Source organism: Neovison vison, chromosome 9, assembly GCF_020171115.1.
Source record: "Neovison vison isolate M4711 chromosome 9, ASM_NN_V1, whole genome shotgun sequence".
In the NCBI taxonomy this organism is placed as follows: Eukaryota; Metazoa; Chordata; class Mammalia; order Carnivora; family Mustelidae; genus Neogale; species Neogale vison.
In genome coordinates, this window is record NC_058099.1 from 24,976,747 (window position 1) to 24,999,544 (window position 22,798).

Here is a 22,798-nt window from a genome sequence, read left to right on the forward strand (position 1 = left end):
TTGTCATAAACTATTCAATAATCCTGCCAACTTTCACACAAGAAATTATTTCTTGTTCCTCAAATATCCTGCACCTTTTCTTTTGTTTTAAAGATTTACACTTATAAGACTTAAATTTCTACAAAAGTTCACAAGAAATATGGATTAATCAGTATACAATTCAAACAATCCATATGTTCAACAAAAGGTGGTAGGTTAACTATGCGCAATAGCTGGTATTTAACTCTGCTGTGAATATGTGCTATTTCACAGCTTTTACACCCATTATTTCATTTAATACTTATAACAACTCTAGGATATAGGTCCTATTGTCACCCACATTTTACAGATAAGGAAAGTACCCAAAGATGTTACTTTTCTAAGGTTAAGTGCCAACAAATGTCAGATCCAAACACAATGCTATGCGGCAACTGGAAATATTTAGTGGCATGGAAGGATATTTATAATATAAATGACAATGATCAGAAAAGAATATAGAGCAAATATAAACAATGATTAGGGAACAAAGTCAAGTTATTTATAATATGTCAAACTATAATAAAATAGCAAGTTATATTTTTATAATTTTTACAGGTCATTTACAGTTCAGTGTTTAGAAAGTTTAATGTAGCAGAAACAAAGTTTGATCCAAACAATCATCAAGATAAATACATGGATGAAGTTCTTATCATGAACTTGTGTTGAAATACGATTTCCTAGACTGCAGGTCTTACCTGTCAGTTGCTGTTGGACTCGTAGCTACTGGTGTCTCTGCTGGCTTTTCTGCAGGCTTTTCTGGTTGTGTCGCACTAGCAGGTGCAGGTTCAGAAGATGCTGTCGTTGGTGCTGGAGTGATGGATGCAGGGGAAGGAGTAGGAGCCAGAGCGGGAGCCGGGGTTGGGGCCTGAGCCACAGCTGGAGCTGTGGAGGAGCTAACTGTGGTAGTGGTGGCAGGACTTGACTGTTGGGTTGTAGCTGGCGCTGGTGTTGTCACTGCTTTGGGCTAAGCACATTAAAAGAGTAAAACAATGAATTATGATAAAATACCCAATTTCTAAGTAGACAGTACTGTTACAGGAGGCTACAAACATAACACCAATAAAAACTTGCAACTTGAAAATAATTTCGTAAAGCAACATAACAAGTGATCAATATTAGCCATCTGAATCACTACTTATGTTACTCTCTCAAATAATTAGCTTTAGCTAATAGTTTCAGTCTTTGTTATCAAGTTAATATGAAGAAGAACAAGAAGCAGCGCTACTCAGAAATATACACAATGTATACTGACAAACAAACACCATGTAATTATTGTCCCACCACCCCCAAACATTACACTTTTTTTTAAAAAATTTATTTATTTGACAGACAGAGATCACAGGTAGGCAAAGAGGCAGGCAAAGAGACACGGGGAAGCAGGCTCCCTGCTGAGCAGAGAGCACGATGCGGGGCTCGATCCCAGGACCCTGAGATCATGACCTGAGCCGAAGGCAGAGGCTTAACCTACTGAGCCACCCAGGCGCCCCCCAAACATTACACTTTAAGTTCCTTGGTTATAACTTTCAAGTATCTATTGTCATTTAAAACATCACCAAAATAACTTTTTTGTTTGATCTGGCTAATATAAAGCACACTGGAGAAAGAGTGGCTGTGCAAGGTAGGGCAGGGGACTTAAAAAAGAAAAAATACTAGCAGTGTTCATTCTCTTCTTTCTTTAATTCTAAGAGTCCTGTGTTTAGCCCTGTAACTTTTTAAACTGCCAATACCCTGCAAATTATTAATGTCATAAAACTCCAATCTAAATGAAGTGAAATTTAAATGCATTACTATGCTCAATTATTATTTCCCTTAAGATTACTTGTGGTCAGTATCATATAGTCACATTCCATGCCCTCAAGGTCTCTGTTGCCACAGAGCTATTTAAGCCTCATTTTAAATGGAATCAAACCCATCTGCTTTTTGAAGTTTTTCTGCTCACTTCTGTTCTAAACATCTTTTTCCTGTCTCTTTATAATAAAGTCCTTTCTCATTGCTTCCATAATGTCTACTTTTTTCCCCTTCTAATAGGGGGCTTCTCTTATTAACTTTAAAATAAAGTTAACTGCAAATACCAGTAGAATCCTATGTAAAATAAGAAAAGGCTTGGCTTAGGGAGCTATTCTATAAATGCATGGATCTATTCTGAGACCTATCCTGCTTAATTCTTAAGTAATGTTCTAAATAACCAAGGTTATTCTAATACAAATGAAATAAGATCAATAACATAGACATCCAAATATATGGCTACCATATTTTCCACTATGTACTATCTGTGATAAAACTAGATGAGACAATGCAATATTATTTCAGCCCTGGGCATGGAGCCCGCTTAAAATTTTCTCTCTCCTTCTGCCTGCCCCACCATCTAAAAAACACCCCCCCAAACCAAAACCTTTCTCACAATCATTCTTCCATTTCTTAAGCTGCCTATTCCCTTTTCAGTGTCTAAAAATCTACCTCCTCAACTAAGGAGCATCACTGAAATTAGGAGTTTACATGCCTTTTCTGCCGGAGGAGTTGGTCAGATCTAGTACATAATTTACCAAGTCCCTTTAAGGCACCCCTCTTAAAACCACAAAATAACTATTTACTCAATTACTAAGAATCACACTTTCAATTACATAATTACTGATTTTACTGCTCCAGCAAAACTTAACAATTTTCACATGACATTTTTTAACTGTTTCATTTAAAATCATGTTTAAGGTATATAGGGGCGCCTGGGTCGCTCAGTAGGTTAAAGCCTCTGCCTTTGGTCATGGTCTCAGGGTCCTGGGATTGACCCCCGCATTGGGCTCTCTGCTTAGCGGGGAGCCTGCTTCCCCACCACCCCCGCCACCGCCTCTTGGCCTACTTGTGAGCTCTGTCAAATAAATAAATAAATAATCTTTAAAAAAAAGAAAGAAAGAAAAAAGAAAATCATGTTTAAGCTATATATATGTATGAAATAATTAATTTTATGGCTGACTCAAAGTAGAGTGTTTTAACAACAGTTAAGTACTTGCCATATGGATGTGCATAAACTGGATTCACTTAAAGTATAACGGCTTAGGACCATTATTTAAAAAACAAAACAAAAAACAAAAAAAACTCTCACATGCATAAAGATATACAGAACAAGGCTCAAACTTACTTTTGTCACCATAACCACCACGAAGTTTTTTTCGTCAATTTTATATTCTTTTAGAGCAGTATCATCATTGAGGATTTTGCCTAGTACATTAAGAAAAAAAGAACACATTATTTGAAGCCCCATAACCTTTGTCTTACACATAACTGAAGTTCAAACAATCACCAACGTCAATTCTATCAATAAGAAAAACATTAACTAATCAGCCAAGATAAATATAAATAGAAATATACTTGGGTAAAAAGGCACTAACATCTGACTAAGATATCAAACACCAAAAACCATCTATGTTTCTGACAGTCTCAATTTGTATACACAATTTATAAGATGACAATTTCTAAAACCAAAGAATGTCACCGTAAACAAGATAGCATATTACTTTCAATATTTAATTCATACCTGCATAAATTAATTTTTGACCTGCTACAGGAAAGGCATCTTTCCCCTTTTCAGATTCAATTTTCTCTTTCAGTGCCTTTACCTACAGGAAAAATAAAGATTTTTTTCTAAAAAGTCTAAACAACAAATGACAATCCAGAATTTGAATAAACAATGCAAGGTAAGGTTTTATGCATATTAATTATCAATAATTCCAAAAACTTAGAGATGTCTTTACAATATTGTTTTAAAAAAGACTCATTCTTAATGCATATCATTAGGCATAATAGGTATGAAGTTTGTTTTACCACAGTTGCTACACAAAGATAAAAAAAAAAACTTTACCAGTTGACTTAATAAATCCATTCAAAATATTCAACATCAGAATTCAACATCAGAAAGTTTTGATTTTCATTATAGTTTATGAGCTTATTTCCCAGAGTAAAAAAGTAAAGAAAAACTTTCTAACCTAAAAGTTCTAAGAAATAAAGTAGTCCTATCTGTAACAATAATAGAAGTCAAATATGAATGTTAAATGCAAATGATTCACTTTAAAAGTGGGATATGTTTCATTACAATCATACCCAAGGGGGCTTCATAAAGACCAATTAGTAAGACATAACTTCTGGGGATGGGTGTGAACATCTGTGTTTTCTTTAAAGCTTTACAGGTGGTTCCAAAGTTCAGCCTTGGCTGAGGACCACTGTACCACTTAAATGATCTTAAACAAGTAGCTTAGTTTCTCTCATCATTCTCATCTACAAAGAGGGACTGAAATAGATAATCTTTACGGTCTCTTTAATTCCTAAAATTACTGACAACAGGCTCATTATAAAGTATTTTGAAAATGAGTCCAATCAATTTCTGAAACTGACCAGAAAGCAGGGTGGCAGAAGAATAAAAGAGGCAAGAAGACATAATGGAACTAGTTTCATTACTTTAAAGGTACAAGAATCAAGATGGAAAATTCTATTCCTTCTATTTCCCAGAATAGTTCTAAAAATTGTCTAAGTTGATAGTTCTGAGCTTTAAGTGAAAGACTGCCAGATAGGGATACAAAGAGAGAGTACTAGTTTCATTAAAGACACAAGAATCAAAGGGGAAAATTCCATTTCCTTCAATTTCCCACAATACTTCTGAAAATTGTCTAAGTTGAATAGTTCTGAGCTTTAGATGAAAAACCGTCTGTCTGAGATATAAAGAGAAGGTCCCTCTGTACAATTAAAAAGCAACAGTGTATCTTCCAAAAGGAAAAAAAGACAATAATACTTATACAGCCTTAAGTACATTAACGTACACAATTTCACGTAATTCTCAAAACTCTGAGACAAATGGGAATATCATCTACTCAATGTTACCGATGAGAAGAAGAGAGTTTAAATCTCCTCCCCACGTCACACAGCTACTACTTAGTAGCTGAAACCCCAAACACCTTTCTGACTTCAAGCTTTAGAGTATTTTGCACACACCATAAAAATTACCCTTGCTGTACTGATCTTCCTGAAATGAGTCAACAGCATCACCACTCTTCTGATGTTCCCCAGAGCAGAAATCCATCACAATATAAGCCTAGTACTTTTTATTGTTCTGAATTTCACAGGTTAAATGAACACAAGTAACAACTTAAAAAAAAAAAAAAAACAGAGAATCTGATTTTAACATCAGTAAACTCAGGCTATAAAATTCCATGGCCTTATTCAATTTCATATACTGTTCTTTATCAGATGGTAAACACTGCTATGTGTGCTTCAGAATAAAAAAGTACAAAGACTTTACAACTTCAATAACTCTACAGTTGGTCCTTGCTTTAAATTAATATTGATAGTTCTGGTTTTACCTATACATTCAGCTAGCACTTCATGATAAGAGCAGGAAATAAAAGATACTATCCAAATTTCTAAAATAAAGTATGTTTTTAAAAAAGATTTTATTTATTTATTTGACAGAGAGACACAGAGAGAGAGAGAACACAAGCAGGGAGAGTGGCAGGCTTCCCGGTGAACAGGGAGCCTAACGTATGGCTAGATCCCAGGACACAGTGATCATGACCTGAGCCAAAGGCAGACGGTGAAGATTGAGTTACCCAGGGAAAGACCATTTCATTAAAATCCCTGCACTGATATGGATGCTAAGGCCTAGAGAATTCTAGGTGTGTGGTCAGGGAGCCAAAAAGGTTTGTAAGACCTTATCAGGTGGTCTGTAGGGTCAAAAGACATCATTTGCCTTTTTCCATTCTAGTTTTCTCACAAGTATATACTTGAGTTTTCCAGAGGTTACAAAGCATGTAATACCAAAAACGACTGAATGCAGAAGCAGATGAGAAGCCATCTACCTTCTATTAAGCCAAACATTAAAGAGTTTTGGGACTGCCTGGCTGGTTCATTTGGTAGAGAATATGACTCCTGATCTTAGTGCTGTGAGTTCAAGCCCCACACTGAGTGTGGAGCCTACTTTAAACACAAGCACAATGACAAAAGTTATTTTGGAGTCCTCAAGAAATTCTGAGCGTAAAGGGTCTTGAAAAAAAATTTTTTGAGAACTGTTATCTTACATGCTAAATGACTTGCCCAAAGTCAACTGAGTGATGGCAGAGCTCAGTTAGAGCACTCTGTGGTGAATGATAAATTTCCTTCCACACACCTGTTTCTTCAAAGAAGAGATCAACTCTGGTTGCTTGGTTTAAAAAAAAAAAAAAAAAATCATGAATTACAGACCACATATGTTACTAGGAGTGAATCTAGTTCTCAGAATAGCACATAATGGTATAGCACACAGCAGTTGCTCAATTAATACTTACTGAATGAATAAATTAATATAGCACAGAAATATGTGAAGAAAAAGGAAATAAAAAATATATGAAGCAAAAAAACAAAAGAAAAATAAGCAGGAATTTCATTTCTGACAGGTCAGGATGTGGGCAATTAAGACAGACTATATATATATATATATATATATATATATATATATATATATATATAGTTTCTATCCAATAAAAATTGTACTTTTATTTCCAGCACCCATAGAATATATATACTTTAAAAACTTAGGCCACAAAGACTATTTCACTATTTCCATAAGCCTAAGTAAATAATGGACTGACTCACTCTCTAGTTTCCTATCTCAAAAAGAAGGAGGAGGGGACAAAAACCCTTAGAAGTTAAAAAGAACAGAACAACAACAGCAACAAACACCTCTAATTGTTTAGCTCCAAAGAAACCAAACAAGTGATTAAAGCATATTAAGAACATAACAATGAGAACTCCATAGACACTCTATAGACACTACCTGTAAAATTTGGCTAAAAAAGTAATCACACAGACTAACACTAAAGGTGTTTAGGGGTACCCGGGTGGCTCAGTAAGTACCCACCTTCTGCTCAGGTCATGATTCCCGGACTCTGGGATCAAGCCCCATAGCAAGGCTCCTTGCTCAGCAGGGAGTCTGCTTCTCCCCCTCACCCCTGACAGTGCTCTCTTCTCTCATGTGCTCTCTGTCTCCCCCAAATAAATAAAATCTTTTTATTTTTTAAAGATTTTATTTATGTATTTGACAGAGATCACAAGTAGGCAGAGAGGCAGGCAGAGAGAGCAGAGAGTACAATGCGGGGCTCGATCCCAGTACCCTGGAATCATGACCTGAGCTGAAGGCAGAGGCTTTAACCCACTGAGCCACCCAGGTACCCCATAAATAAAATCTTAAAAAAAAAAAGAAAACAAAAAAACCACAAAACCCAATACTAAAATAAAAGTCTATTATTGGGGCACCTGGGTGGCTAGTCAGTTAAGCATCCAACTTGATTTCGGCTCAGGTCATGATCTTGGGGTGCTGAGATCAAGTGCCATGCTGAGCTGTGCTGGGCGTGGAGCCTGCCTGGAATTCTCCCTCCCTCTGCCCCTCCTCCCCGTCATGTGCACTCTCTCTTTAAAAAAAAAATTGCTGGGGCACCTGGGTGGCTCAGTGGGTTAAGCCTCTGCCTTCTGCTCAGGTCATGATCTCAGGGTCCTGCGATTGAGCCTCATGATGGAGCCTCATGTCGGGCTCTCTGCTCAGCAGGGAGCCTGCTTCCTCCTCTCTCTCTGCCTGCCTCTGGCTACTTGTGATCTCTCTCTCTCTCTGTCAAATAAATAAAAATCTTAAAAAAAACTTTATTATTATTAAAGAAGGAAAATTAATAAACTAAGCATGCAAGTCAAATACAAATAAGACAAAAACAAGGAAAAATGAAAATAAATTAAGAAAAGAGAAATGGAAGAAAATAGTCTTTTGCCAACAGAAAAATGAGACAAGTAACAGGGCTGCAATTCACAAGTAGTCAATAAAAAGGTCAACGTTATTACTAACCAAAACAATTTTTAGTCAGATATGATTAGCCCACTGTGCCATGATGCTAGAAAAGACAGCCTTGAACAATTCCTGGTGTTAAGTGTGAGGAGATACACTCTCAGAAAGAGTATCAAACAATGAAGTATTTAAGGGCAATACACCAAAGGTCAACATTTTTCAGGGGTTGGCCATTCACTCCAGCAATACCACTTCTGGTTAAGTATCACAGAAAACAACTGAACAAGACTTAAGAACCAGGTGCACTGACCTGTCCAAAATTTTGGCATTGTTCCTAACCTTAACACAATGATCTTTACATACTTAAAAAATAAAACCAAACAGAACATGACCTTTACCTTCAATCTACTTAAGTCATTACCTACAGGACACAAGCTGAATTTTGTCATTCCAAAACTGTCTCCATCTTTGAAATTATAAGCACCAAATCACCTTTTCCTATCAGTTCTCAATAACCGTTCACTACACCTGGTCTTGCATCTCATTAAGACTCTGGTCTCCAGAGCCCCTATTTTCATCGTGATCTTTACTGCCAGTACTATTCAGCACATACAAGCAATGCCACTGTTTCTATCGCTTTTCTTCCTATTGTCAGATCTTCTTGTCTTTCTGCTGCTTCTGCCAGGCAAAGCTCCTTATCTGGACCAAACAACTGATTTCATTTCTATCAGTACTTAATGTAAAATTTAGTTCAACCACTCTGTGGTATCTCCTACCTTACTTAGCTAACAAATTTTACTATTAACTATCCAACCCCTACCTTTCCATTTATATCCAGTCTTCTAAATGCTATAGAAAATGAAAGATAACTAAATCCTCTGTTCTTCTGGTTCTCCTCCATTCTCCCAAGAGGTATTTCAAACCTGCACTCTTCTCTAAATTTGATTCCCAACACTACCCTCCTCCCCACAGATGACCATCTTCTACTTCATTCAAAACCTAGCAGATGTCAGAGGAAATCACCCTCCACTTTCTGCCACCAAAGGGATATACTTTTTTCTTTTTATTTTTTTACATCCAGATCCACCTAATTTCCTTCTCACTTATCAAGTGAAAGAGGCATCCCTCTCTTTCAAACCTAATTCTTTCCACCTCTCCCCTGGTTCTCCTTCCAGTGTTCTTCAGTACCTTGCTAGATTTATTGTTTCCTTTCCTCCCCCAGCTGTAATTTCAACCTCTCCCTCAAAGCCAGTTCATTTCCATTCAAACAGACCCAATTTTATATCCTCTTAAAAACAAAACAAAAACTTCCCAACTCCCCATATCTCTTGGTAGCTACACTCTCCTCCCCTTAGTCTCAGGCATTTTTCAAAAAATTAACTACACACACTGTAGTACTTACTCTTAACACCACACCTATTACTCAACCATACAGTGCTGACAGAAAAATGGACTTTATTCTCCTTCTGCTGCATATCTTCTCCCTATCCCAATTCCATAAAACTCTTCTTTCCAGTATCACTAAATTCAGCAAAATTCATAACCAGTCATTTCTTAGTCCTTCCCTACCTTACTTGACTTGTCACACTAAACAATACTGACCTGTCCCTCCTGTTCACACTGCCCTCCTGCTGCACCCATAAAGCTATACCTTCTGGATTTCCTCCTATCTTTCTGTTCACTGCTTTGTGAAATCCTCTCCCTTGGCTAGCCCTTTAAGTGCAGCTCAGTGTTATACCCAAGGCTGCCTTTTTGTTCTATATAAAGTTCCCAGATAACCCATCTCCTTTAGTTTTAATAACCATCCAGGTGTCACTTCTTAGCCCTCTCTTTAACTTTAGCCATGCATACCTAAGTCTCTACTCAACACTTTTACTGGAATCCCGCAGGCATTTCAACCATAATACATTTGCTGAAAGATAGTCTATATACTAATTAGTCTAAATCCTAACCTGATCAAATTGAACACGCTTTAAAACAGCTTATAAAGAAAGGTCTTCTTTCTGGATGTGGCAAAAAAAGAAGAGGTAGTACCTCTGCAAATGGCTTTTCTTGGGAAAGTTATGACCAGCAACGGATGCAGTTATGACTTCTTTAACTGTGCTGAGCTCCATGCCAGTGCTACTTCATTAAGTAGTAAACAGGATGGATCTAGAATTGATCACCACAGTCCCAGTAAATAACCAAGGCTATCCTTTCATTTTGCTGTTTATTTCCCCCTAAAGAATGAGTTTATCATTAACCCAGCCATCAATAAAGCACTGTTAACAATCAAGAATCAAACATTTTTCCTAGTTGCATACTTCTCTTATGAAAGAAGTGCATTTTAAAAGAAAAACATACTCTTGGGAACCTGGGTGGCTCAGTTGGTTAAGCAACTGCCTTCAGCTCAGGTCATGGTCTTGGAATCCCAGGGCCACATCAGGCTCCCTGCTTGGTGCGGAATCTGCTCCTCCCTCTGCTCCTCCCCCACTCATGCTCTCTCTTTCTCTGTCTCATTCTCTCTCAAATAAATAAATAAAATCTTAAAAAAAAAGAAAGAAAAACATACTCTTTATCTAACATTAAACATGGTTGACATGGCTCCCCCCCAGACAAAAGGGAGACAATCACAGTAATAATAATAGTGTATTAAAAAGCTGCCAACACAAAAGCTGATCAGTTATCCTTTTTCATCCCATTCCCATGAGGTGCTTGTCTCTTTCACATTCCTCACACCAAATAATTCATCCAGTGGTTCCAAATTACATCTAATTATTTCCCAATGTGAATATTACATTGCATTCCCTGGCACTACCCTAGTTCAGGTCAATAACCATTAATAGTCTTTTCCATTCGACAAACTTAAGATATCAAAATAATGTCTTACAAATTATATCCCCACCATAGTAACATAATGTTTTGCACCTCAGCCTTCTTACATAGCACTTCGACACGAGATTTCTAGGACTACAGCTTGTTGATTTGGTTATCAATTGAATATTCATATGATAAGCCAGCTTCCTAAATGTTACAGTGTATTTTCCTTATTTCTGCTATAACTGTGTTGTTACTTACTACTGTTGTAAGTAGTAAAAAAAAAAAAAAATTATGCAAGCTTTAATGGGTAGCCCTGAAATACAGAGGCTGGATGAGTAACAGCTCATGGGTGCTATGTACTTACCACATGTCTGGCAGTATATGAAGAGCTTCACAAAATTTAACTCATTTAATCCGTGCTACATCTCTTATTTGAATCCTGGCTAGTTACTCATGTGGAACTTGAAATTTGTGAGCACTGATGCAGGCAATTCTGAAGCAAACTGACGCCTTTGATACAGTAATTCATCTAGAAATCAATGCTAAAGACATGTTCACACAAATACTTCAAAGATAAAAGAACAAAATATATGTACCACACTACTGTTTGTAATACTGAAAGCCCTAAACATTCAATGGTAAAACAGATTATTGTACACGCATTCATTTCAATACAATGCAATACAAGAACCATCACCACACATGCAAGATATTCACTGAATGCGTGTACATAGAATAAATGACACATTTATAATTATCTTTCAGGGGCAAAAGCTAGTTGATTTTTAAAAAAACATAGTGTAGTTATGTTTATGTGTTACATGTACATAAAAAAATGTCTAGTAGCATATAGAGTCCATAGTGGTTATTTGGATCAGGAGCATAAAAGCCTTCCACTCTTCTATACACTTACTAACTATAATAAGCCTGGATTATTTTAGTAATTTAAGAGAAAATTAAAAAGTTTAAAAGCAAAGAAAAAAAAAATCACGGCATCCTCCCTCCAACCATTGCTTACTAACACTTATACAAGAGTGCATTACAATTCTGAGAGGAATCTTCATTAGAAAAGTCTGAGGGGCCTGGCTGGCTCAGTTGGTAGAGCATGTAACTTCTGATCTCAGGGTCCTGAGTTTGAGCCCCATGCTGGGCACAGAGGTTATTTAAAAAAGAAAAGAGAAAGTCTAATACCTAGCTAAATTTTGAAAAACAAAAGAGCAACCAAAGTTTGGCAATTAACCATTAGCAAAAGGGGAGTCCTAAGCAAAAGGATTTCACAGATTTACATTGTGGGCAATGCTCCCCCCCCCCAAGATTTTATGTATGTATTTGTCAGAGAGAGCGCGCGCACACGCGAGCACAAGCAGAGTAGCAGGCAGAGGCAGAGGGAGAAGCAGGCTCCCTGCCAAGTGAGGAACCCCATGTGGGACTTGATCCCAGAACGCTGGGATCATGACCCAGCCGAACCACCCAGGTGTCCCCCCAACCCACTTTTTTTTTTTTTTTTTAAATTCTTTGGGCGGTATCCTTCCATATGAGAAAGTTGCAGGCACCAAGGAGTATTTCCTGGATTCTTCCTACTCCTCATGATGAGCCTACTCCTCAACTAGGCTCCTGCTAATTCTAAAAATAGAACTGACTATAAAGAATCAGCTGATTTTAGTGCAACAGGAAAAACCTTCCCACTAGACACAGGGAATAAAAGAATGTAGCAGAAGAGATTTTTTATTACTGAGAGTACAGTATTAATAATGTGTGAATAGACAAGTAAATAAAAGCCATCAATTCTCAAATTATGATTATGATCTAAAAGGCTATGATTTTAAAATATAATTTAGGGGATGTGTGGGTGGCTCTGCTGGGGTCATGATTCCTGCCTCAGTGTCTCTGCAGCAGGGAGCTTGCTTCTCCAGCACCCTCTGTGCCAACTCCCACCACTGATGTTTCTCTCTGTTCTAATAAATAAATAATCTTTGAAAAAATGTAATATGAAATCCAGAATCTATCTTTCCCACAGAAACTATGATATTTAGGCTCCTAAGCTGAACTATTCATGCCCATTTAATATATATTAAAATATATTCTTAACAGTATGATTCCAACAAGATTAAAACAGACACAGATTTTGAAAACTAAGTAGAAAAGTAGGTATCTCAAGATACCTATAACTTTTAAACTTTCTATATAGGCAGAGAAAGGATCTTACACACTACAAAAAAGCCACCCACCTAGTTCAACCAACTAGGTTCAACCAACTCCCAAGAGGGAGTGACACATAATTTTTATCTACTTGTTGAAGTATTTAGGATCTGCTCATATATATTAGTCATGTGTAGCCAGTCTACTTCCTCTGCTAGACAAGGTTTATATAATGTTTAAAGGGTTTATAAAGTTCACTGTTACAAAATTAGCTCTTGGAGACACTACATAAGGATTTATACAAATTTACAGGAACAGATGGTGTGATGTCCTTCAGCAGCATTCTGTGCTGTGACAGGTTCAAATTTAGCACATTTCTTTCCAAAAGTAACAGAAATTTTATACATTACCTATCAAATATCTCATAATTTCCAAACTTAAAAAAAAAAAAAGCAGAACACCACTCTTAAAAACTGAAATTGCTGATTATATCAAGTTGACACAATGAGAGGATACATACCACATCCATATAATCCTTTTAAAGAAAAGATAGTGAAAGCATTGATCAAAATCACAGAAAATTGACGAAAGAGCGGGATTTGTTTTTTAAAAATTGGCATCCATTTATTTTTATTCACTAAAAATTTTCAGATCCATGATCTCATTTGATTTTCGTATCAATTCTAAAAGGCAGGCAAGTTATTATTACTTCTATTTTACTATCGAGAAAAGAGATTTAAGAGCTCAAGGACATAGGACAAATCCAAAATGGGCAAAAAAACTCAGCCCTCAGTAGTAGTACAATGTATCTGAAAAAAAGCAAGATGTAAAAACAAGTAAAGAGTCAACAGCTACCCTTAAGTTGCTATGAAGAGCAGCAGGGAAATGGGATATGGAGCAGCCAAAAGGGATATGGAGACAAGTGAGAGTTTTTTAAGATGGAGAAAATGTCTGAATATTCTAGAATGGAAAAATGAATGAGGCAAAAGAGAAAAGAAGAGATGGATTGAGGTTCTTCCCAGATGACCACATATAGGGTACAGTGGCAAAGGAGAGGGACCAGCCTTAGTACCACCCAAATAGATACCAAACCCCAACTAAAGGCGAATAGAGGAAGTAGGTAGTTGTGGTAGGACTCTGCAAAAGTTCTGTCCCAACTGCTTCTATATTCTCAATAAAATCTAAAATCTCAATAAAATCTAAAAGCTAGGGTTATCGGCTGAAAATAAGGACAGTGGAAGAGTGAATGGACTGACTAGTGTACTAGTGAAGTACACTTAACAGGCAATACAAAGTGCCCAATTAATGTTCAGGAGTTTTTTTTTTTTTTAAATTAAAGATTTTATTTATTTATTTGACAGAGAGAGATCACAAGTAGGCAGAGAGGCAGGCAGGGAGAGAGGAGGAAGCAGGCTCTCCAAGGAGCAGAGAACCTGATGTGGGGCTCCATCCCAGGACCCTGGGATCATGACCTGAACCGAAGGCAGAGGCTTTAACCCACTGAGCCACCCAGGTGCCCCTAATGTTCAGGAGTTTTAAGTGAGACAAATCAATGTGGGTATGTGTTCGTCTTCTAGCTACATAGTGCATGCACAAACAGAACTGAATTTAGTCATATTCGGGGTTTTCCAAGCAAAAACAATGAAGTGAGAGTGGGACCATGTTGTCAAGCGTGGTCACGGTTTTATGTGTATGCTCTGAAACTCAAAAAACCTTCCAAACAACCATATGAGGTTAGTAGTTCCAGTGGCAATATCCTCATTTTAAGATGAGCAGACAGGCACATTATTGGGTAACTTGCTCAAGGTCACAGAACAAGTGCTATAGCCAGAACTGCAAACTCAGAAAGCCTGCTATGCTGACCCTTGCAAGAGAGTAATTCTCATCACTGACCCTGTTTTAGCTGTGTAAGAGTGGAAGCAATAACATAAAGGGAGGGCCAGCAAAAAAAAAAGGTGGAGCAAATGAACTATAGGTCTCAATACAATTGGAACCAGAAGGTAAAGCAGGATACTAGTAACAGATTACTGGGAATGGGGGAATAGCTACAGTTACTGGTAATAAGATCTAGTTACCAGTCACGCGAGTGAGTAATTGAGGTAGCACAGAAGGAAAGAACACTGGATGAGAGATTAAGGAACGCAAGGCCAGGTGTCTGAGCAAGACCATCTTTCATAGATAATGAAAACTACCAAAGCCACTAACTGGGTGGTGGCAGCAAGTTACTAGTCACATTGGCATTCACTTCTTCTTTTGAAAATATACACTACTACATTATTTTCCACAATTCTGGTGCGGATGTCTTTTTTAAACAATGTCTATCACATGCTATGAAGCTCAGAATTGTGATCATTTTCACATGTTTTTAACATAGAGATAAAAGCAGCTACATCAGGGGAAATGACAATGTCAAGATAACTAATATAAGTTCATAATTCTATCTGCATTTCCTCATCTCCCATTCATTCCTCAGTCCATTCAAACACAAATTTTGGCTCCACCATCCCATGGAGATTACTTGTCAGGGTACCCAATAAACTCCAAGTTGTCAAAACCAAAGGGTATGTCTCTTGAATTCTCAAGCAGCAGACACATTTGATCCTTTCCTTCTCCTTGAAACATTTTCTTTTCTTGGATTCTTCCTACCTCAAAGATTGTTCCTTGACTGACCTCTTTTACTCAATCTCCACATGAAATCTCCACATCCAGGCTTGAACCCGAGGCCCCATCCTATTACCTAGGTACATCCTCAGCATGGTTCTTCAATTCTAGTAGAATACAATAACATATAGTGGATAATTTGGGGTTCAAATTACACAAGCAATGGACACTGAAAAAGACTGCTAGATGATCTCACCCATCCCATGGACTGAAGTCAACCACAAATGCTGCCTATTGTCAGGGCTCTATCTCCAACCCAAACTTCTCTCTGGAATAGAGATTCGTAAGAAATCTACTTGCTATCTTTACTTCAAAGTTCAGTAGGCATTTTAGACTTAAGTCTTGGGTTCCCACTGCAACCCCAAACCTGCTCCCTTCCCAGCTGTCTACAACATCTCAGGAAAGACCACAAGTATTCACGTAATTTATACAATTAAAATCCAGGCTTAATTTTCAATTTCTCAATTTTCCCCACTCCAACCCAACAAAAATTCTCTCAACCCTACCTTCCCAAACACATCTCAAATCCATCCATTTTTCTTCCTATCTGTCTTTGGCTCCTACTTCCCTCGTTAGGCCCTGAATGTTTAAGACTACTATGCAGGCCTAACTTGTCTCCCTACTATCCCTCTTGCTCACCCTACTACCCCATTTCCCAACCAGCAAAGTAACCTTTAAAATCATAAAAAAAATTTTTTCTCGTCTGCTTGAAATTCCCAAAGGCTTCCTATTTTACCTTGAAACCCCCCCAGCTTACTGTAAAGTCCTTATAGGCTCTGGCCCCTTGCCTAACTCTGATCTATTACTTCTCTTCTCCACACTCTTAAAGGTCTTTCCCTACAGAAAACACTTATCCCCATCTAAGTACTTATTATTATTCAGGTATCAGTTTAAATGTCACTGTATTCAAAGAGCCCTTCAATGACTAGTCAATTTAAAAGTAGCCACCCAGTCATACACTATCACATTACCTCACCCTATTTCACTTCTCTACATAGCTCTTAGCATTATCTGGTTATTAAAATTTGTTTTTTTAACGGGTTTATTCCACTGTAATATATGCACCATGACAGTAGGACTGAATGTTTAGTAAGTACTCAACAAACATTAAATAAATGAATCAACATGCAAATACTGAGGATCACTAAAAGAATGTATTAAATTAATTCAGAAGGTGTTTATTAAATGCCACTATGTGCTAGGTATAGGAAGAAAAAAAGTCTGGAAGAAACCATACCTGATCTCCCAGGTACTTCCTGTGTTATGTTTTACCAATATGCCAAGAAACCTTAATTTCATCTATGTGATACAGTTTTTCAGATTTACTTTTTTATTTTAAAGAGAGAGCATCTTGGGGCACCTGGGTGGCTCAGTGAGGTAAGCCTCTGCCTTCGGCTCAGGTCATGATCTCAGGGTCCTGGGATTGAGCCCCGCATCGGGCTCTCTGCTCAGTGGGGAGCCTGCCCCCCCCCGCCCCCGGCTGCCTCTCTGCCTACTTGTGATCTCTCTCTCTCTGTGTCAAATAAATAAATAAAATCTTAAAAAAAAAAAAATAGAGAGAGAGCATCTCAAGCAGACTCCTTGCTGAGCACAGTGCCCAACATGGGACTCCATCCCAGATCCTGAGATCATGACCTGAGCCAAAACCAAGAGTCAGACCCTCAACTGACTGGGCCACCCAGGTGCCCCCTCCCCTGTGATACAGTATTTTTATACATTTATTACTCTCAATACATTAACTATCTAGGAAACTTCTATAATAAAGTATTATCTCCAGCACAACTATTTTAATATACAATAAACCACAATAGGAACAAACTGCTAATAAATGATGGCTAATAAATACCATATACAGAAAAGTACTAAACAATATTTTACAGCATAAACACCAATACTATACAAATAAATCAAAAAGCAAGGTAATTCTTTACACATTACTGTGTGCTACACTAAACGTGCTATCAATAATAATTAAAACTACTATATCTCTACAGTTCTTTTATCCAAAACTTCCAACATATACATACAACAGCTTTGATGACATTTATGTACTATTATAACTGCATTTCAGCTTGTTCATTTAAAATCTAATCTCAAACTTACTTTTTTTTTCCACTTACTGAAAGCACACAACAGTGACAAGGGTTAGCATATTGAAGAATTAAATCTTAATATCACACTTTTTCTTGTCACCATTACTAGTGATACAATAAAATCTGCAATGTATTACAATCATGCCAGTTTTTGTTAATATACCTGTTCTTAACTAATGGTTGAAGTAACCACAAAACAAAACAAAATGATTTTTGATTTGAGCTTTAAGAAAAACTATGAACTCCATTTTCCTCTTTATGTCCATCCATCACATCATCAACTTTCAAATTTTTAAAAATTTTATACATGTAGCAGTCTATTAGATATCACAGAATGCTTTATATAGATTAAATCTGCTTCTTTTACAGTAAATATCTTTAAAATAAAACTTCACACAATTAAGAATATTCTCTTTTAGCAATGGTCTTCCCATCCAAACTTCTCATTTTGTTTCTGTACTGTTTGACTATAAGAGGAGACAGATTACTTATTATAGTAAAAACTTGCCATGATTACACTAAAGGCAGTGCACGGGAATGGTCAAGTAAATAACCCAGAATGGTTAGCAAGTGTTAAGAAAACTTTGGCAGCTGTAAAAGGGGGAGAGGACTTTTCAGCATTCAAAAACTAAAGCTAATACAAACAATATAAAAACAAATTCCATTGCTTTCCCCACTTTGTACATCTACTCTATAGCTTTTGAGCTACTAGGTCATGAAGGCTCCAGGCTCCCAAAAGACCCACCACAGTCCATATGTGCCTGTACTCCAGTGCTGACACTCAAACCACCAAACATATACATGTTCAACAAATGAAGCACTCCCATGATTCCTCTTATCTCAGTCTTGTCTTGCATTCATTTTTGTTCTGCTCATCTCAAGTTCAGAGCTTCCGTACTGGCAACTTCAAGCTACTTAATTTTCTTACTTCTAGGTAAAAATCAAACAAGGACAAATCTTTGAGTAGCCAAAATCAAGGTCTCTGAGAGCAAAAACTGTTCATTTTATGTGGATCTCCCTACTGGTCTCACTAAAATCCCATTTTCTCCTCCTTTATTTTAGACCTATTTCTAATAACCCTGGTTACCTAGTTTTCAAAACAAATTTGAAACAGGACACTTAGAGCTTCCTTATATTATTACAACTTTCACTGTTTCTTTTCTTACAGGAATTTTACCTAAATACTGTATCAAAAATATGTATTAAAAAAAACCCACTATAAACATTTCTGAAATTTAAGTTCATTAAAATGAAATCCTACAAAGGGGGCCTGGCTAGCTCAGCGGGTGGAACACCGATTCTTGGTCTCAGAGTTTTATATTTGAGCTTCACATTGTGTGTAGACATTACTAAAAAATAAAGCTTTAAAAGAAAAAAGAAATCCTACACGTCATTTAATGTAAACGTTCCACACACCACTGATTAAATGTATTCATTTCTTGCTCCAGATTAACAATGTTAGTTTTTATGTTTATATAAACAAAACAAAAATATATTTAAACAAATAGGAACAAAAAGCTGAAGCCACTCTCTGTAACAATGGTCCTTCTGAAAATACACTTTTAGAAGAATACTTATAAATCATATAACTCAAGACATTCCTTGGAAGTAAACCGGTAAATAGTTAATATAGTGAGGAGCATATACAAAAACAATATTGGCTCTAAGATGCACAAAGTGCAGAAAGAGCTATCCAAATACCAAAGAACATTCAGTGGAGCTGTAGAAAAGTTACGGCATAACTTCAATACACCCACAGGTATTTACAAAAATCTCCTTTAGGTTTCAATAATTCTGGAGTTAATTCTGAATATTTTAAGCTGGTAAAGTTCCTGCTGCACCAATATTACTGCAAAGAACCAAAATCAAATAGACATTTTATAAAAAGTTTTGTCTGAAAACATTATACAGCTGCACTTTAAACTTTCATTCTTTAACTTATTAGTACACACTCAGCAATAAAGAAAAATTCAAGAAAAATTTGACTTCTATTACTCACATCAATCCACAGGGCATCAGTTTCTAATCTATAATTGCTATCTCCTGTACCTTTAAGAATTTAATCACAAAGTAAACTTTTCATATTCTTGCAATAAAATTATTTTGTGCCACAGTTCTAAAAAGATTGGGAACTATGTTTCTTAAATAACTGAAGAGGTGCAAAACTTCAGATTAAATGAGACAGGTAAAACATATAACTATATCCTCACCCAAAGGTATTCGTTACAGATTTCATTTACTGACCACCAATTAAACGCCATTTAATAACCTCACATCTCCGAAAGGCAGGTACATAGCAAATAAGACAGAAGCACAAATGGAACTGATCTAACAGCAAGACCCCTGACCTTCACCAAAACCAGAGTCAACTATTTTTTAAAATACAGATGGGCAGAAAACAGCTGGTTTAAACGAAACATGACAGCCTTAATGATGAACAGAAGCACAATTCCAAAACAACAGCAAATTCACACCGGTGGCATATTTAGATTCTTGGCATAAAGCTGTACTGACTTAAACACTGTGGCTCTTTTTGCAGTCACAAATACAGAAGATGGCACGAGAATCTACCACGTGGACTTCTGAAGTGTTCGAGGCTTTAACTGCAGCAAGATCCAAAGTTTTTCTTTTCTTTTCTTTTTTTTTTTTTTTTCCTACCTTGATATTCTATTATTTGAGAGCTGGGAGAAGAGTGCAAGGTGTCCAGTACCTACATTACAAGACTTCTAACGCAAGAGGAGTCAATCTGGAAGTGAGTTTGAGCCTGGATGTGAAACAAAAAAATCTTCACCACCAAAGAGGCCTGGAAGTGCAATCTACGTAGGGGTGTGGGCTCGGTGGCGGGAGAACTGAGGCTACAGGATTCAAGATAGTATATGCCAATAAAAGGGTCGCCAATTCTGGGGAGGAGGGGGCAAATGATTCATTTTCAACACTCCTCTCCACTCACCTTTCGCTCTGCGGCTGACGGAACCTGATATCTTTTTTTAAAGCTCATTCTCTCCAGTTACCACCTCCCAGACTTCAGCGCCTAACCGGGTCCACGCAAGGGTAGTGACGACGCCTACATCTCCCTCCCGCACCTAAGGACCCAGAGAGGCCGCCTCCATCACCGAGGAAGCCTTGACCTCCCCCTCCCCCTCCGGTCCCACTACTGAGAGCTTCCCAGGCCCAAGCCTCCCGTGCCCCGCGGCCGTGTGCTCCACGCCATATGCCACCAGGGCTTCGGCGTCCAGCCACTGCTTCCCCTTACTCCTGCCCCAAAGCCTGCGGCCAACTCCGAAAGCTCGGGTGGGCCGTACACGGCCGGGGCCGGGACCCCGGGCCCTGCCCAGGGCTAGCAGGCCTTATCCAGCGCCCGGGGCCCGAGCCCCACGCTCGCCGCACACTCCCGGGTGTGCGGAGAGGGCTTTCCCCGCTCGGCTGCGCTGCGGGGCCCTGCTCCGGGTTGAGGCCCCCGCCGGGCGCACAGAACCGCCGCGCCGACCCCCGCCCAGGCCCGACGGGCTCCTCGCGCTCCCCGCGGCCCGCGCGCGGCCGCCCCCGCCCTCCCCGGGCACGCTCCCAGCGGCTCGCACCGTCTCGTCGGGGTCGATGTCGATCTTGAAGGTCTGCTGCTGGAGGGTCTTCAGGGTGACCAGCATGGTGCCGGCGCGCAGCTCCGCTGCCGGGCCTGCTCCGGGTGCTGGCCGCTGGGCGGGGTCTGTGGCCTGGCGGGGCCCCGGGGTCGCCCGCGCTCCTCGCGCACTCGGGAGGAAGGCGGTGGGGGTGGGGGCTTGTCACATTCGCCCTGCGGAGCGGCCTGTCCCCCAGCCCTGGGCCCGGGCCGCGCCGCTACCTCTGCGACTGCGGCCTTCCTCGCGAGTTCTGGCCGCCGTGCTTCCTCACGCTCCCGGCGCCGGCCACTGAGTCTGCAGGAAGCACGAGGGGCTCTGCGCGACAAGCAGAGAATCCGCTAGCTCACCACAGGCTGGTGGCCGCCATCAACGTGACTCGCCGAGACGCGCCCCCTCCCCCACCTGAAAAAATCTGGGGGATGGGGCCGGGCTGACGAAGCGCGCAGGCGTAGGGTGCGGCGAGGCTGTGCGCAGGCGCGGTCAAGAACTCCGCCCCGGAATTGGGGCGGGGCGGATTGCGGCTCTGGAATGCCGGCGGCCGGGATCGGGCGTGCGCAGGCGCAGTCAGTGGGCGTCTGGAGGGCTCTCGGGGCTTCCTTGTGGCGTCTGCAACCGGGGCGTTCTGCCGCTCGCCGCTGCTCCGCCTACGTCCAGACTCCTCCCGGCTGCCTGAGTTGCGCAACCCGTAGCCGGGGAAGCGCTACGTGGAGACCGCGCTAAGTGGAAGCCGAAGTCTGGAGCTGGGGAGCTGGAGGGCGGTAGGTTGGGGCGGGGTTTGAGAGAAAAGCTCGTGGTAACCAAGGTACTGGGCCGGCGCTTACCGGACGCTTTCGGTGTGGATGAGCCTTTGTGGTGGCGACTCGAATTCCTTACTCCTGAGAGTGCAGACCCCAGTGCCGGATACCTAGGTGGACCTTGGGCCTGAGTAAGACAGAGGAGGTCAAGCTCTCCAACGCCTCCGTGGATAGAACGGTCCAGTGGCTCCTGTCACCGAGAAGTAAAAGTCCGAGTTCTTGGAATTGGATTCATAGCCCCTGCCTCTCACCTCATCCCCCTCCTCTCCCCGGTTCTTGGGGTTGTTGGTGGGTACTAGGCTCCCGCCTAAAGGCCTGCCTTCGCCTTGGCTGCGCCCCTGTACGAGCCCTCTTTACCCAGATAGCTGGGTGGCTCACTTGTCTCCCCTCCTTCAAATCTTTGCTCAGATGTCAGCTTCTCCGTGAAGTCGACCCTAATCCTCGGCTGAGAACAGCAACTTCCCAACTGCAGTAGCCTACTCTGTTCCCTCCATAGCATTTATTATCTTCCAGTTGCTACATAACAGAGATACTATCTTTGTCGTCTTTTCCTCCAAGCCCCAGACTGAAGCTGCACAAAGGCGAGGGTTTTGATGTGTTAACCGACGTGTCTCTAGCGTGGAGAAGCGTGCCTGACCGCAGGCACACAATAAATATTAGTGGAATGGGTGAATGTGCTCCCAGTTCCTCAGCGGTAGGGAAGGAAAAATAGCACTCAACTCCATTGATCATTGGAGGGGGTATTGGATATGTATGTAAAGACAAGGAATGTAGGTGAGAATCCCATAAGGAGTTAGCTATTTTTTTTTTTAAAGATTTTATTTATTTATTTGACAGAGAGAGATCACAAGCAGGCAGAGAGGCAGGCAGAGAGAGAGGAGGAAGCAG

At 39.7% G+C, this 22,798-nt stretch overlaps 1 protein-coding gene and 1 non-coding gene across 3 annotated transcripts in view; one reads left to right on the forward strand and one right to left on the reverse strand.

Annotated features, from left to right (window-relative positions):
• The window catches only part of RAD23B (RAD23 homolog B, nucleotide excision repair protein), a 43,437-nt gene extending 21,922 nt beyond the window's left edge, over positions 1-21,515 (reverse strand). The window contains exons 1-4 of one of the 2 annotated variants that reach the window (XM_044265194.1): positions 21,078-21,515; positions 3,548-3,629; positions 3,152-3,231; positions 714-982 (exon numbers count right to left, since the gene is read on the reverse strand). In XM_044265194.1, coding sequence (XP_044121129.1) covers positions 714-982; positions 3,152-3,231; positions 3,548-3,629; positions 21,078-21,143 — 497 coding nt within the window. In that variant the 5' untranslated portion in view covers positions 21,144-21,515. Of the gene's footprint in view, positions 1-713; positions 983-3,151; positions 3,232-3,547; positions 3,630-20,449; positions 20,513-21,077 lie in introns of those variants that run through there. The other variant, XM_044265195.1, reaches the window with a different exon arrangement.
• Positions 11,687-11,759, forward strand: TRNAR-UCU. Its single transcript has one exon. It is a non-coding gene; the product is annotated as a tRNA-Arg (tRNA).
• Positions 21,516-22,798: the final 1,283 nt, after the last annotated feature.